The sequence below is a fragment of the Mytilus trossulus genome, unplaced genomic scaffold (assembly GCF_036588685.1).
Source record: "Mytilus trossulus isolate FHL-02 unplaced genomic scaffold, PNRI_Mtr1.1.1.hap1 h1tg000261l__unscaffolded, whole genome shotgun sequence".
Classification (NCBI taxonomy): Eukaryota; Metazoa; Mollusca; class Bivalvia; order Mytilida; family Mytilidae; genus Mytilus; species Mytilus trossulus.
The window spans coordinates 269,853-288,417 of NW_026963321.1; the positions used below are offsets into that span (position 1 = coordinate 269,853).

Below are 18,565 nucleotides of genomic sequence, written 5' to 3' on the forward strand. Positions count from 1 at the left end.
AAAACATCTCTACTTTATTCTGGACTGTTATTGATATTTAATCTCTACAAAAATAAAGGATTTTATAGTATGAGTAAAAGGAGATATGAACCACAAGAGGAGTACTTATCTCCCAACAAAATCTAAATGGACTGACAATTGCATGATTATTGGTTAACACATGAATTACTTTCACCATAATGTTTATTATAAAATTCCTAACACATAGTATTTCTAAATATAAAACATATAATTCTCGTTATCAATGTTGCATGCATGCTCTATACATGCTTTATTTGGCAAAGTGATTTTTTTTTCTAGAAAAATGGCCATTTCACAGAACAAAATAGATATTCAATAGTATTGATTTCAATATCTGAAATACTAAAAAATCCTGATTATAATTGACATTTTAATTACAATATATGATGACTTTTCAATAAATGTGATATAATATAGCTTATTGCTTCTGACATGTTTCTATTGTATATTCATATGAAATGGTAAAAAGGTAAATAAACTATTTAATGTCCTCCATGAAATTAAATCATAAAATTCCAGGATTCAATGTTGCTAAAATCTGATTGGTCAGATACTGCTACACCCTGGTAATTTCCATGCTAAAATCAAATTGGTCCGGTGAGCATCCTGGTTATTTCCTTGCTAAAATCTGATTGGTTAGGTAATACTACATCCTGGTACTTTCAGCTATTGTCTGATCTTAATCTTTTAACAGCAAGTTCACTTTCCTGGAAATGAAAGAAGTAAAAGACCATGTTGTAATACTATAATAAGACTGCATACTCTCAAAAAAATCTTTTCTGTTTTACTGGTTACAATTGTATTTTGTGTTGAGATGAGGTCTTACTACAGGTATCACACTAACTGGTGATTCAGGAAATGATATAAAATGTCAAGTGTACCCAGTAGTACAATGTTTTTCATTTACAATCATTCAATTCACCTTCTATAGTAGACCTATTTGTTTATAGAATCTGAAAAGTGACCATAACAACTAGAACTCTACTGACATAACCATTATAATTTAACTGTCATAACCATTACAACTAAACTGTCATGCCCACCATAACTTTACTGACATAACCATCAGAACTTAACTGGTATTACCATTATAACTTAACTGACATAATCACTAGAACTTAACTAACATAACCATCATAACTTATCTAGCATAATCATTATAACTTCACTGACACACCCACCAGAACTAAACTGACATAACCACAAGAACCTAACTGTCATTACATTAGAACTTAACTGACATAACCATTACAACCTAACTGACATAATCATCATAACTTAACTGACATACCCATTAGAATTTAACTAAAAATTATCAGAACTAAACTGACATAACCATTAGAACTTAACTGACATGACCAAATAATTAGAACTTAACTGACATACACCATCAGAACCCAAATGACACACCCACAAGAACTTAACTGACATAACCACAAGAACTTATCTGACATTCACATTCCATTAAAACTTTACTGACATAATCATCATAACTTAACTGACATAACCACAAGAACTTAACTGACATTCACATTCCATTATAACTAAACTGACATAACCATCAGAACTGAACTGACAAATCCATCAGATTTTAACTGACATAACAACCCGACTTAACTGACATAACCATTAGTATACAGCATTATCGGTCAGGGAAGTATTCGGTCGGGTCATACTTCCCTTTCTCTAAAGAAGCAGAGCCAGATGTCACTACTGTTTTGGAGTTTGAACCATTAGAATCTAACTGACATATTGATAACCATCAGAACTCAACTGACACATCCACAATAACCTAACTTACATAACCATCAAAACTTAACTGACATAACCATTAGAACTTAACTGACATAACCAAAAGAATTTAACTGACATAACCACAAGAACTTAACTTACATAACCACAAGAACTTAACTGACATAACCATTAGAACTTAACTGACATAACCATTAGAACTTAACTGACATAACCATCAGAACTTAACTGGCATAACCATTAGAACTTAACTGACATAACCATCAAAACTTAACTGACATAACCATTAGAACGTATTTGACATAACCATTATAACTTAACTGACATAACCACCATAACTTTACTGACATACCCATCATAACTTAACTGACATCACCATTAGAACTTAACTGACATAACCATTAGAACTTATCTGACATAACCATTAGAACTTAACTGACATAACCACCATAACTTTACTGACATACCCATCAGAACTTAACTGACATAACCGTTAGAACTTAACTGACATAACCATTAGAATTTATCTGACATAACCATTAGAACTTAACTGACATAACCATTAGAACTTAACTGACATAACCATCAGAACTTAACTGGCATAACCATTAGAACTTAACTGACATAACCATCAAAACTTAACTGACATAACCATTAGAACTTATCTGACATAACCATTATAACTTTACTGACATACCCATCAGAACTTAACTGACATAACCATTAGAACTTAACTGACATAACCATTAGAACTTATCTGACATAACCATTAGAACTTAACTGACATAACCACCATAACTTTACTGACATACCCATCAGAACTTAACTGACATAACCGTTAGAACTTAACTGACATAACCATTAGAATTTATCTGACATAACCATTAGAACTTAACTGACATAACCATTAGAACTTAACTGACATAACCATTATAACTTAACTGACATAACCACCATAACTTTACTGACATACCCATCAGAACTTAACTGACATAACCATTAGAACTTAACTGACATAACCATTAGAACTTAACTGACATAACCATTAGAACTTATCTGACATAACCATTAGAACTTAACTGACATAACCACCATAACTTTACTGATATACCCATCAGAACTTAACTGACATAACCATTAGAACTTAACTGACATAACCATTAGAACTTATCTGACATAACCATTAGAACTTAACTGACATAACCACCATAACTTTACTGACATACCCATCAGAACTTAACTGATATAACCATTAGAACTTAACTGACATAACCATCAAAACTGAACTGACATAACCATTAGAACTTATCTGACATAACCATTATAACTTAACTGACATAACCACCATAACTTTACTGACATACCCATCAGAACTTAACTGACATAACCATTAGAACTTAACTGACATAACCATTAGAACTTATCTGACATAACCATTAGAACTTAACTGACATAACCACCATAACTTTATTGACATACCCATCAGAACTTAACTGACATAACCATTAGAACTTAACTGACATAACCATTAGAACTTATCTGACATAACCATTAGAACTTAACTGACATAACCACCATAACTTTATTGACATACCCATCAGAACTTAACTGACATAACCATTAGAACTTAACTGACATAACCATTAGAACTTATCTGACATAACCATTAGAACTTAACTGACATAACCACCATAACTTTACTGACATACCCATCAGAACTTAACTGACATAACCATTAGAACTTAACTGACATACCCATCAGAACTTAACTGACATAACCATTAGAACTTAACTGACATAACCATTAGAACTTATCTGACATAACCATTAGAACTTAACTGACATAACCACCATAACTTTACTGACATACCCATCAGAACTTAACTGACATAACCGTTAGAACTTAACTGACATAACCATTATAACTAAACTGACATAACCACCATAACTTTACTGACATACCCATCAGAACTTAACTGACATAACCATTAGAACTTAACTGACATAACCATTAGAACTTATCTGACATAACCATTATAACTTAACTGACATAACCACCATAACTTTACTGACATACCCATCAGAACTTAACTGACATACCCATCAGAACTTAACTGACATAACCATTAGAACTTAACTGACATAACCATTATAACTAAACTGACATAACCACCAGAACTTTACTGACATAACCATCAGAACTTAACTGACATAACCATTAGAACTTAACTGACATAACCATTAGAACTTATCTGACATAACCATTATAACTTAACTGACATAACCATTAGAACTTAACTGACATAACCATTAAAACTTATCTGACATAACCATTATAACTTAACTGACATAACCACCAGAACTAAACTGGCATACCCATCAGAACTTAACTGACATAACCATTAGAACTTAACTGGCATACCCATCAGCACTTAACTGACATAACCATTAGAACTTAACTGGCATACCCATCAGAACTAAACTGACATAACCATTAGAACTTAACTGACATAACCATTAGAACTTATCTGACATAACCATTAGAACTTAACTGACATAACCACTAGAACATATCTGACATAACCATTAAAACTTAACTGGCATACCCATCAGAACTTAACTGACATAACCATTAAAACTTAACTGACATAACCATTAGAACTTAACTGACATAACCATCAGAACTTAAGTGACATAACCATTAGAACTTAACTGACATAACCACCAGAACTTTACTGACATACCCATCAGAACTTAACTGACATAACCATTAGAACTTAACTGGCATACCCATCAGAACTTAACTGACATAACCATTAGAACTTTACTGACATACCCATCAGAACTTAACTGACATAACCACTAGAACTTAACTGACATAACCATCAGAACTTAACTGGCATACCCATCAGAACTTAATTGACATAACCATTAAAACTTAACTGGCATACCCATCAGAACTTAACTGACATAACCATTAGAACTCAACTGACATAACCATTAGAACTCATCTGACATAACCATTAGAACTTAACTGACATAACCACTAGAACATATCTGACATAACCATTAAAACTTAACTGGCATACCCATCAGAACTTTACTGACATAACCATTAGAACTTAACTGACATCACCACCAGAACTTTACTGACATACCCATCAGAACTTAACTGACATAACCATTAGAACTTAACTGGCATACCCATCAGAACTTAACTGACATAACCATTAGAACTTAACTGACATAACCACTAGAACTTAACTGACATAGCCATCAGAAACGTGATTACAAAAATATTTATAAAATACCGAACAAGCCATTAAACCATTCTTTTTTTATAATTGGGTAATGATTATTAAAATCATCTTCTCCTATTTCAGATATTCTTTATAAGAACTTATTTTTGATTACCATGTGTCAAACATAATAAATATTGAAACCTTATGTAACTGGTTGTAAATTGAACAGTTTTAATGGGTCTTTTCTGGTACAATGGAATCTAATTATCTTTAGATATCAAATTATTACCAGTGTTAATCTGACAATCAAAAGTAAATACTTTTTTTTTTAAATTTTAAACAAATTGTTTTCATACAAATCTGATCTCTCTGACATATTTTTTTCCAATAAGAATGACTAATATTTCATTTGAATAAAAATTCTTTGTTCCAAGTAAAATTGACCTCAATAGTAAGGTATAAAATGAATACTCTTAAAACAAGGAATTATAAAATCTGGAAAATTTTATTTTTTCCAGGTTCAAAATTATTCCAGATTTCAATATTTTTTTGTTTAAAAACATATATTTCAATATTTCTGTTTTCACTGAGGAGGATACTGAAACATTTTAGTTCTGTTAGGCCAAAAAAAACCCAAGAATATGTGGCCTGCTGATACTACCACATTTTTAGGTTCAGTGAACCTTGAAATGTGGGTCAAAACCCTAATGTGGCATATATCTTAAAAAGATCACTTTGTAAAGGGACAATTCTATACTAAGTTTCAAGTTGATGTTAATAAATAATAAACAAAAACTTAAAAATATCAAATGGCATAAATAGACGAGAAAACACTCTATTAACTGACTTAAAGGGGCACTAGCTACGAGATATATAAAAAATCTAAAGTTTGATTTTTGTTTGTTCATTGAATCAATAATGAAATAGTGAAATAACAAGTCGCTTTTTGCAGCCAAAAAAGGTTCAATTTTGTCAAATTACGCTAAGAAACATTGATAATTAGTTATTCATGTGCAAGTGAATGAGTCAACCTCTTTAAATCCATATTCATGTGAACTTCAATTTAACTCCTAGCTAGAGATTGACAACTCATGCATTGTACGTGTACTGGTTATTTAAAGAAAAAGAATGTCAACAATGAAAGTGAAACTACGGTAAATCATTTGATTACTAATTCGATGCACATATTAAAAATCATTCTTATACAGTTAAAAGCAATGCAAAACATCTATTTTTAATCTATACAATAAAATCAAACAGACCTATAAAAATCCAATTGCACGTGTTGGTTTAATCTATTCATATCTTTATTTATGTTTAATTGCTTATCTGAGGTCAAATCAATAGGTAATTAGATGGCGTCTGGACTAAAATACACACGAAACGAACCTATATATTATCTACCCATGCTCTGTAAACTGTTAATTTTAGACTTTTTGATAGTTTGAATAAATGTTTTAAATTATTATAAATCAAATATAAAAATTTGAGTCAAATCGTTGACCATGCATTTGACAGCTAGTGTCCCCTTAAATAATAGTACAGCAAACACATTATTACTTTTGAATTGGTACAAAACAAGAATTGAACTAGTTTTTATTGTGTTGATAGGTTGTATAAGAGCAATGTTGACAAACTTCCTAAATTCCTCCACAGTACCATGCAATTGGTCTTCAATAAAAAAAAAATGAATTTGTGAAAGACACACAAAAATGAAAGCTTTCAAAGCCTCACTGTTGAAAATTTAATTACTGCATACCTTCTATTAAAACTGTCATTTTTTGCGGGGGATTTCCCCCATGGAAGCTACCAATTTGAAATTTTAAAAGAGTAATTTTTGCCAAAATTTAAAACAAAACAATCAACTTAAACCATGGGTTTAGGACTGTTTTAATATGAAGAAGTTAATAAACAACATTAAAATCAAGTTGAAAGCCCTTTTAAAGGTTTTGTAGGTCTTTGAGAACTTTCTTGCACCTAAAATCCCCATGGGCATTTTGATATGTTGGCAGGAATATTACTGTTTCAAATCAAATAGTAAACAGTTGAATTTTTATGAAAAAAGTTTGATCCAAAATATGCAAATTTTAGTAAGTGCATTTCCAGAATTTGAAAAAAATGGGGGCTCCTTCAGACAAGACAACTTTAGGAGAGGGTTTGTAAGAAAAATGTATGCATTAACCATGAATGTATCTCCATGAATGATGGGACTGGCAATAAACCATCTACACACATTCTTTTTCAGAACGCTAATCAAAGCGATTCATTGCCTATCATTGTTAAAACTTACAGTTCCAAACTGATAGAAATGTGGCGCTAATTCTCGTAACCATTCTGGTTTTATAACTGTAATATCTCTCATGTATTCCTTCTTTGTCTGTATAACTTCATTAAAAACAACCCTGAAGAAAACCCAGATAAAATAATATTAGTTATTTAATCATTATACCAAGAACAAACCTTTTGACATATAAAAAACAATATCACAATATGTGTCCTGACCTTGTGTGTTCTTTTATTATTTGGGTAAGATCAGATGAAATAATATAGGGTTATTGCATGAATATTGGGGAATATTGTCCCCGAGTAGAATTTATATTGCACGAGCTTGCGAGTGCAATATATGTTCTACGAGTGACAATATTCCCCAATATTCATGCAATAACCCTTTTATTGTATAGCAATATAATATTTGAAAGCAAAAATTGGTCTAAACTAAGACTTAAACATTGATGACGTCATGGATTTTGAAGATTTATTGCACTAGTGCAATATTATAATTTATTGCACGCTAACTTTTGGTTACGATCTGTGGGAAATATATTGCTATACAATAATATCTATTGTTTCATAACTATGCATAAAACAACATCATTCTCATCATACAGTTAAATACGGAACATACAACATACTTTTTGATGACCTTTTATTCATATAAAAGCTTGGAAGAGCCTGACAGTCCCTCACCTAGGTCAAACTGCATATTGAACAATGGACAATCTCCAACATTGTGGACTAGAATAAAACTCATGACTAAATATTTCTTTTGTACATTTATTGCTGATAACCTTTTCTGCATCTGTTTCTTTATTTTTTGTGATAATAGGCAAAAATGCAAATACATGTATTCTGTAATTTTTTTTTTTTAGAACAAGAATTTCAATATCAAAGATTTGACTGACAATTTGGGTGATGTTGACTTATTTGTAGATCTCATCTTTTTATGCTTATTCAAGTTCCTAATTAACTGTCTAACAGTCTATTATAATTTTAAAGATATTAGGCACATTTGAATGTGTCATTAATGAGCAATAGTTCCAATAAGGAGTTAGTTAATTTTTGAGTTTTGTCCCTTGTAACTTAAAAATGTAAATTGTTCATGTTGTCTTGCTGATCAATTCATCATTAAAGAGCAATTACTCCTACAAAATGTCGTCCGACAATTTTGATGTTAATGAACAAAATGTAGGACTTAAGGTGGTACCTAATACTACAGGGAGATAACTCTGTAAAATCAGCTAAACGTTTTAATTACGTTGTGTTGTAAAGGGAATATTAAGTATCTCAATGATCAAAATTAGTGTTTGTCAAACTGCTTAGTATATAACCAGTGTAATTTTTCCGATAAATTGGTTGGTTTAAATGTTTTGAAATTTTTATGTTTTTGTCAAAGGGTCAAAGTAAATACTTTGTCAAAGTTTATGAAAATTAAACGAGCCAAATTAATTTTAGTTTTAAAAGTTGTTGGGTACCACCTTAACATTCTGAACATCTCTGCAGTGTCAGATTTTCTCTACATTTTGTGGTTTTCAAGATAATAGACAAAACTTGTATTTTCCCATGCCATGTTTGTTGGAAGGCTGTGTTATTTGACAAATTTGTTCAACAATGATGATTGTTGCCAGTTTTTATAAATTTGGCACAGTATTTTCCGATGCAAGTTTTTTTTTTATATAAAAGTTAATGAACAACAACAATGACAGATGATGGATGCAAAGTGATGAGAAAATCTCACTTGAGCTATCTAGCATGCAAGAAATGTATTATATGTAATTTCCTGATGGTTTATAAAGTTCCGATTTTATTTTAAATTCCACATACCGTTACATACATTTTTTAAAGGTTTTTTGGGTCAAACTCATCAACAATGGTCAAAACATCAAACATAAAGACCTCAATGACAAGTCTGGGTTAAACTTCATTAGACTGGGTCAACACATTTGACGTGACGTCAATGACAAGTCTGGGTTAAACTTCATGAGACTAGGTCAACACATTTGACGTGACGTCAATGACAAGTCTGGGTTAAACTTCATTAGACTAGGTCAACACATTTGACGTGACGTCAATGACAAGTCTGGGTTAAACTTCATTAGACTAGGTCAACGCATTTGACGTCACAAAATTGAGCTTAGAAGTGATAAATAGGCAGAGGAAAGGCAGTTAATTTATTTTCTTATTTTTATCCTATCTTATTATTCCTGTAATATGTTTTATTTTTTTCCTACCCTTTGTACTATTTTCAATCACTTACATCCTTTCCTCTTATTCTATTCTATATGTAATCAATAAATCTATAAAGTCGCTTACTTATCAGTACCAGTAACTAATAGAGTTATGTCCCTTGCATTTTGTAGTTTATAATGCTATTTTTACATGTAGGAATAAGATGTCTCCCTGAACCAACAAAGTGTTCAGATGTTTTTAAACACAATAAAGTATAAAATGTACAGTAATTGATAGTGTAATTTTATAATTTTTAATACAGGAGGAATTTAGGGGTGGAATATTAATTTTTAACTGTTGCTAGGCTTACTATTTAACTTGCAGCACTGGTTATTTTTTTTTCCCTTTTGTAATCAATTATTTCTAACATTTTGTTGGACAGAATATTAATTTTGATCACATATTAGACAAGAGCATTTTTGTTTTCAGTATTTAACTAGGCCTGGATGTGTTGAATGGATGAAAAAAATATTCTTGAATGCTTTTTCTGAAACTACAAGATAACTTGCCATAGAGGAGGGTTTTCTGTTGATTATAAGCTCTGAGGTTGGTTGGATAACTATCATGAGAGGAATTGAAAGATGACTTACCACTGAGGAGGGTTTTCTGTAGAAAGCACTGAGGTTGGATGGATATGTAGGGTATGGTCATCTCTTACAGTTTTGTATGTTCCAGTGTAATGAAACTTGGCAGCATTGGCAAAAAATCCTGCTGTTATACACTTCCTTAATGCATCCACATCTTCTGCAAGAAATAAAAAATAAAAAAACCTGTAACCTGCCTGAGTGATTGCTGCTTCCAGTGTAAATGTTTATTCATCAGTAAAATAAAAGAAAACAAGAATGTGTCCATAGTACAAAGATGCCCCACTCGCACTATCAATTTCAATTTTCTGTGGACCATGAAATTGGGATCAAAACTTTAATTAGGAAACAAATTTAGAAAGATCGTACCATAGGGGACATGTGTACTAAGTTTCAAGTTGATGTGACTTCAACTTCATCAAAAACTATCTTGACCAAAAACTTTAATCAAAACTTTAACCTGAACTTAGCACGATCATAGAAAATGATCAGTGGACCGTGAAATTGGGGTCAAAACTTTAATTTGGCACTACAATTAGAAAGATTATATCATGGGGAACATCTATACTAAGTTTCAAGTTGATTGGACTTCAACTTCATCAAAAACTACCTTGACCAAAAGTTTTAGCCTGAAGGTACCTGAGTCTTCAGTTTCCGCTGCATGACCAGAGTCTTCAGTTTCCGGTGCATGTCAAAACATGGAGGGAAACAAAATAGAGCATTTTTTTCTGAATTTATTTCTGAACTCAATTTTTTCTGTTTGATTATAGGTTTATGCTGAATTGAAACATATATATATATATATATATACTTAAAAAAAAATCTTGCATCTTTTGGGGGATATCAATCCAGGAAAGTGGAATGATCATGTTTTTTTACAGCAACACAAAGACATCCACTAAATTACACCCACTGACTTTTGGACAGGCACATACAGCATGTGGCTTGTCTGATTGTGCCAAACCCTCCCCCTATCCTTGTCCATACTACACTATGTGGCAAGTCAACTTCAGCCTACACACTGGGCAACACTCTGGGAAAGATACCTTCATTCAGCAATCTGGGGAAGTTAAATACAACATGCACTCTGGGCATGGTAAAACATAAATACAAATAAACTGGATAACATTAATGTTTTTCAAATGCCTCTTTTAAAATATATATGACAATAAAGAGTCTTATTACACCAAATTTCTAATAGACATTGTTTATTTATTAACTTCTTTAATTAAAAAAGTAGTTATGTAACATATTTTTAATGATGGAAAATTAATATCATACAAAAATATAACATATGAACAAAATTGTTAATGATTTTTTTACTTTGAAATAATAAGAGCTTTGAATTCAAGCTCCTTAAATCAAACAATTACTTAAATATTCAACCCCAAGATCATCTTTTATTGGAATTAAAAAGACTGTTTTGATTACCAATAAGTAAGAAACAAAACAACCTTATTACGTTATATTACAACACTTTAGCTTGGAGCTAAAGACTTGTCACGCCTAAAGTTATTTCAGTGTTATTCCGGGTGTAAAGTTCCTGACATACCAATGAGAAGTTAATACACTGATTCTGGTTCAATTTATTCTTAGAACATAAATTCCCCAGGTATTTCTGATTCAGAAATCAGACAACCTATGGTATCATATCAGGAAGCAGGACAAGAAAAAGATGATGTAAGTTCAATTCTCATCAGATTTTCTATGATACAAATTTTTACAAAAATATGTTGACCTCTGAGGAAGCACACACACACAATATGTACCTAATCATGGTACACTTACAAATAATACCAAAATCAGTATGTAATCATCAAATATCACAATAAATAGTTTGGAAAATTGAAGGACAAAATGACGGAAAAGCAAAAGGATGGACATAAGTACAGTATAACCTGTTTGATTCATGGTCTGATTATTCATCCTGCTTTAACCAACTCATTGTCATGGTCCCTTAATATGCCTTAACCCTAGCAGAAAAACCTGAGTATTCCGACACCCTGCTTTAATAGTCAGACAGTTTTTCTGGTCCCCCAGTGTGTCAGACAACACAGGATACACTGTAACACCTAATAGGACATTGTATTATTCTAAGTGTTCCTTTAAAGGAAGGAGTTCCTAATACAGATACAGCTATGACAAGCTGTCATTAATGGGAATTGATTATGTACAATAACCAAAAAACTCATTTATTTGTTTATATGTAACCAAATTTACTCACTTGTAATTAATGAAAAACAAAATTCATGTTACAAGTAAGATTTATTGCATAGAATATTTTGCTGATTTTAGCATTCTGAGGTATTTATACAATATTGACTGAGCTGCTGATGATCATGCTCACAAGAACAAATAATAAAAAAAAAGATTTTTTCTAGCATGCCAATGTGCACCCAACTGTGTTTTGGTGGATATAGAGCTATGCACCTAATTGCCAATTGAGACAACTCAAACCAACCAAGGTTCAATAAAGTGGATGTAATAATTATAGGCAACCATATTGCCTTTAACAATGAGGAAAATCCATTCAAATCCATACCTTAAGGTAAAGTCAGATATACAAAGCCCAACATGAAAAAGATGAAACTAACATCTTAATTTATAAAAAAAATAACCACTGAACTATAGGCTCTTAAGGAGGCTCACAGGTACAAAAATTTCAGCAAAAAATTAACATTTGTTTTCATATTACAAATTTAATTTATTACACTATTAGTTATTACTTGATGATATAGTACAAAAATCACTCCAAAAAATCAATTTGGTTTGGCCTCAGATGACTTTTAAAATGTTTATATCATTGAAAAAGCTTCAAATTATCTCCTTTTGGGTAAAAAATTTGGCATTAAAATTGAAATATCTTTTTTAACTCACCAGTGACCTACATTTTTTATTATTGTTTTCAAATGTCAGCTGTACTTAAACTTAATAATTGTAAAATTTAAGTGATTTCTTTATTTTAGTTCTTTTTTTTTTATTTCGATATGCCCTCTATTTGTCCCATTAGTTCAACAGAAAAAAAGGACATAAACAAAAATGTATGCCTCTTTCAAGGCAGATTGTGAGCTTAAAAAAACAGTGACCCCATATTTTTATTTCATTTTTCTATTAAGTATATAATAAAGTTCATGTATAAAAAATATAGTGAAATCCTGTATTTCGTTAAAAAAAAAAGATTTATACCTGTGAGCCCTCTTAACTTGAAACAGGTACATACAGCGGGCATAACATACTTGAAATCTTTAAGAAAACTAACTTGACCACAATGTTTATATAATAACACTGAATTTAAATAGTTTGCATTACTCAATAAACCAGGTGTTTAATTTATTAGTTTAATAAGTGCTAATACCTTGATATCATGGATTACCAGGTGTTTAGTAGATTTAAAGCTCCCTAATAATTAACCCAATATAAGAGGGTTATAGCTTACCAAGGATGGACATTGGATTTATTAACTTGTTGTTCACAATGTCACAAAACACTTCACGGAAATATTTCACAACAAACCCAGGTGTGGATTCAGAGGGGGGGTTCCGGGGTTGTAACCCCCCTTTTATTTTGGGAGATCAATGCATTTGAATGGGGACATGTAATTGGACCCCCCTTTGTTCTGGGTTTGGAACACCCCCTTTTTAAAATGGCTGGATCCGCCCCTGAAACCTATATGGAAAATACTGAAATCAGAACCATTTACTTTTCAAAAATGTTTATTTACCGGTACATATTAAGAAAATTTCAGATTGGTGTTGGAAAAAAGAAGAAATTTTTTACATTCGCAGCAATGATTTGTCTTTTTTTTTATAAAAAAAAAATAGTCCAGGTCAATATACTTTACAATACTCGCAAATGAGGCCATATTACTCCAGAATCCTTTCCTAATCTTCAAGAACCAAGTAATATGAGCTCTCAGAGGAAACAAAAGAAACTCTATTGAAAAATAAATTGCTGCATATAATGATAGAATAATTGATAGTGTATTGGCTAATAAGCTATTCTATTCAAATGTTCCTGCAATTATTTTAGCAAGAAAGAAAAATCAAAGTAGAATGCAATTTGGAATGATGAATTGATTGGTTAATGCAAGTATAAATGTTTATTACATGACTATTCAATACCAGTAATCAAATGCCAAGTACTCTATTTCACTAGATAATCACTAAAACACTGAACCGTACTACTTTGGAGTGGAATGGTGGAAGGGCTTTGAAGGCTTGATATGTATAGAATATTACATAGCATTTTTCACATCAGACCCTTTATTGGCCATAGGCCATTATATCAGCCCAAGAGCCGCACTTGTAATGTGACTTTTAAGCTCCACTTTTGGCTATTTTGTTGTAGTCAGTTTAAAGGGTGGAGGAAGCCAGAGGGCAGGAGGAAACAACTGACCTTCGATATGAAAACTGATAATCCTAGACAAATAAGATTTGAGCCGTGTGCACCTGCATGTCTGGGGTTTGAACTCACAAACTCAGTGTAGACTGGCTAGTGATTACAGTAGTAGAACTACTAAGACCACTTGGAAACTTACTAAATTCACACTTACTTTCAATATTGATATTGACAGAACACAATCATGCAATCATGACATGTACTTATAGACAATAATAGTGCATTGACTTGACATATCAACGATATAAGGATGAAGCTTAGAAACAGGGAAATGCGAGGCTCTCCCGAGTATTTCCCTGTTTCAGGCCAAATCCTCATATCGTTGATATGTCAAGTCAATGCACTATTATTGTCTTTATACTGCAATCTAAAAAAACATTTTCAATTGTTGTCTATTGCGTTATGGTTATTTATTTGATTTTAATACTGGGGGAAATCCCCTTTAAAAAGGTCTCATGTCATGCTCGCAGAGAAATATACAACACAATGAAACATACATTTACCTGTTGATACCTACACACAATGGTGAACGAAATCGTTTGAGTATGGACTAAAATATCAACCATAAGCATAAAACATAATGATTTATAGGTTGCAAGCAAAAAAATAATAACAAATGAAATATGTTTTTCCAATAAATTCAAATAAACAAGGTTAAGTTGTTCCACGCATTGTGTATGCATTGGAAACAAAAACAGGTTGAAGAGGTCATATGAATAATTAAATATTAATTTGGCAACTTCTATTTAAATATTCATGAGTAAAAGTGATATCGGGTCAGTGACGTATATGACATAGAAATATACAGTCAACGCATTTTGACTGCTGAAATAGAACGAGTGCAGTATAACAAATTTTAACAATACATGTCAGTTCCATTCCATCTTAGAAATACCTTATTTTGCAACATTCCCCAAAACTGTGAGGTGAATTACACCCTACAATAACAGTTTGTATAATAAATCTGAGTCAATAGATATTGTGGCATTTAAAAATTTACTGGACAAATTAATCAAATACTATTTAAATACAAAACATACCTATCATGGAATTTCAACACATGAAAATGGTAGGTTTTTACTATTATCAGTTCGATTAGTTTTTATCATTTAAATTTTAGTTATCTCTTACATTTTCTAGCAAGGACTTCTTTTAATCTTTTTAATTCACATCAAATATTATTTTTTCACAAAAATCTTATTTGCCAATTTTTTGAAAAAATAAAAAATATGTTTTACCGGATGTAAAAATATCATTTGAAGTATTTCCCATTTTTTCTGTACTATGTAATAAGGATATAAGGTTAGAAAATAGAATAAGAAGACACCATGCATTAAGATATGTGGACAATATGCTGCATATATTAGGTTGTAAAAAGCTAAGTTAATAATGACCTACATCAAAGATAAGATGACATTCTGCGCACGCACGGCAAAAACATTGGTCTTATATTTTTGATCAGTTGGAATCTGTGGAATAAGATTATAAACATAAGAGGAATATACAGTAGTACAATCTATTTATACATATTTACATAATTAAAGAATAAAGTATTTGTCTTTATTTGCTAAGAATAAACATATTTATCCCAATAATGAACTGATAATTCCTGGGGAATGATTTTGTACTAATTTGACTTGGACATAATTAAATACCAATTTGGTAATTATTTACTTGATTTTCATTTTCTCTGCTACAAAAATTCTATTAGCAGTATTCTATAAAATTACACTTATTATTGAACCGTTTTGTCATAAGTCAATACTTTAAATTGAGATACACACGACCGAACGCAAGCTCTCCTAATAATGCACAATGCAAAAATAAAAAGTTCTTTGGTCTTGTGAAAAAAATTTCATTTTATTTTGAATTAAGAATAAAGTGCCTTAATATTGCCTCGCAGATTGACCATTTAATGGAAAAATTTATTAGTAGTGACTTATAAAGGAGACGTTAGAAAGGTCATTTTTTTTTTCTATATCATATGAAAGTGGCAGCATCAGTGTTCATCCCCAACCTTTATATATGTTATGGGTATGCTATGAGGTATGGGCTTTGCTCATTGTTGAAGGTCGTACGGTGACCAATAGTTGTTTATGTTTGTCTCATTTTGGTCTTTGGTGGATAGTTGTCTCATTGGCATTCATACAACATCTTCTTTTTTATATATATTATCATCAAATACAATTTACATTTCAATATTATGAATGAACACGAATGCAGCCACTTTCATATAAGACGGAAACCGTCTAAAATTTAACTATATGCTAAAATTGTGAAGATTTCAGTAATTTAGCAAATACTTAATGATGTTAGTACCCAATTATGTGCATTGAATTGTCAAAAACAACCCATATTTGTGTAGCAGAAGCATTCCACTTTCAAATAAATAGCTAAAATATTACATTTTCACAACTTTGTAAAACTGCTATATTTTGGGCCAAAAAGGGGGTCCTCCAAACAGTATTTTAGGTAAGGCCTTGTTAAGTATGATATATTTCTATTTAAAACATGACAACACTGATCTTTAAGCATATTTAAAACTGCAAAACATAATCTGAAGGGGTCTCTTATGTCTCAATGGAAAATATATCAAGTTTTCAAAAAGGAAGATGCTATGTTGATTGAAAAGTAACCCTATGTTATCATTTTGGATCATATCATATTACCATAGTATTATAATCGCTTATCATTCCGTTCATCAAAACACCATATAACACTAGTAATAATTGTTCTATCAATAACACCACCATGATTTAACCGTCAACCAAAAAAAATTATCACAGGAGATCCTTTTATAGCATCAAATGAAATAAAAAAATCAAAGTTCATGCTGGTAGTTAAATAAGGTTTCAAACCAAAATAAATCCATCAAGAAGAAAAAGAGACAAACACAACTTTACAGAAATTGAATAAAGTTTCCACTTAACCCAGACAATTAACAGACTAACATTAAGATTTTTCACTTTAGTAACCTATAAGTAAACAATAACAATCAATCGTCCTCGGAGTAATCAAATTTACAAAATGTTATTCAGTATCAAGTTGAAATCAATTTGGTAAAAAAATTATTAGAAAACAGTAAATGTCCTACTCATGTTACATAATATTTTTAAATGTTATTTAATCAGTTAAAATTATGCAGTCTTTTGTGAAACATTTAAGCATGCACACTCCTTCATAATAGCATATGATAATCCCTCTATTCTTGAACTAGGAAACAGGAAGAACTAGTTAATAGCAGGAGGCCCTTGTGGTTTATTCTATAGTCAACATGCTTCAATGACAAAAGCAATGACAAAAGTGTTCAATGTTAAAGTCTACAACAGCAGGAATTTAATTTATGGAAAGTTTCAGTCATAAAGGAAATACAAATTTAACCATATCATACTCCTTTTAGTTAGAATTAGTTGAAAAATAGAAATATGTAGATCAGTCACAGGTGAATGGGTTTGTCCAAGAAACCATGCAAAGTTACATGTGAAATATGACAAACCATTTCTTAAAATGTATGTATAAATGATTTTTGGGAAAAAAATGAAGAAAAAAAATAAAAATAGAAATGAGTTTTTGTCACATGTACAGAGTCACATGTTGATTTTAGGGTAGAAAAGCAATTGTAATTTTCTACCAATTTTTTATCCATTTTTTCCAATTTGCAAGGGTATAATGCTTCTCATTGTTAGATATCCAAACTCACTCACTACCTATTAACAAAATGCAAAGACTGTTGGGATTTAAAAAGAGGACACCTGGTTTGGATACTTTTTAATTATTATTTTTTAATAGTAAAATTTCATTTAAATTCAGATTTTATCTATTTTTATTTAATTTTTGCACAATAGCAGAACTAGGTACAAGAACACATGTTATAAATGTATTGAAAACGTTCCTAATTTGGTTGTCAAATGTGTAATGACCAATGGACAAAGTTAACAATTATTCACACCTTCCAAAAGGTACACTTAAGGGTAAATTATTTGTAACTTTTAATATAGCAATAATAGTCACCTTGTTTTAACAGTTTAAAAAGCAAAAATTATGAAAATAAATATTCTAAAA

At 31.0% G+C, this 18,565-nt stretch overlaps 2 protein-coding genes across 3 annotated transcripts in view; one reads left to right on the forward strand and one right to left on the reverse strand.

Moving 5' to 3' along the window:
* The window catches only part of LOC134701727 (probable ATP-dependent RNA helicase DHX35), a 147,552-nt gene continuing 128,987 nt past the window's right edge, over positions 1-18,565 (reverse strand). Inside the window, exons 23-25 of the mRNA XM_063562871.1 lie at positions 10,112-10,265; positions 7,306-7,417; positions 1-728 (exon numbers count right to left, since the gene is read on the reverse strand). Of these exons, the coding sequence (XP_063418941.1) occupies positions 684-728; positions 7,306-7,417; positions 10,112-10,265 (311 nt within the window). The 3' untranslated portion in view covers positions 1-683. The remainder of the gene's footprint in view (positions 729-7,305; positions 7,418-10,111; positions 10,266-18,565) is intronic.
* LOC134701730 (probable G-protein coupled receptor B0563.6) overlaps positions 15,482-18,565 on the forward strand; it is a 50,935-nt gene continuing 47,851 nt past the window's right edge. For both annotated transcript variants that reach the window (XM_063562875.1, XM_063562877.1), the window contains exon 1: positions 15,482-15,572. The gene's annotated coding sequence lies outside the window, so the exon portion shown is untranslated. The remainder of the gene's footprint in view (positions 15,573-18,565) is intronic.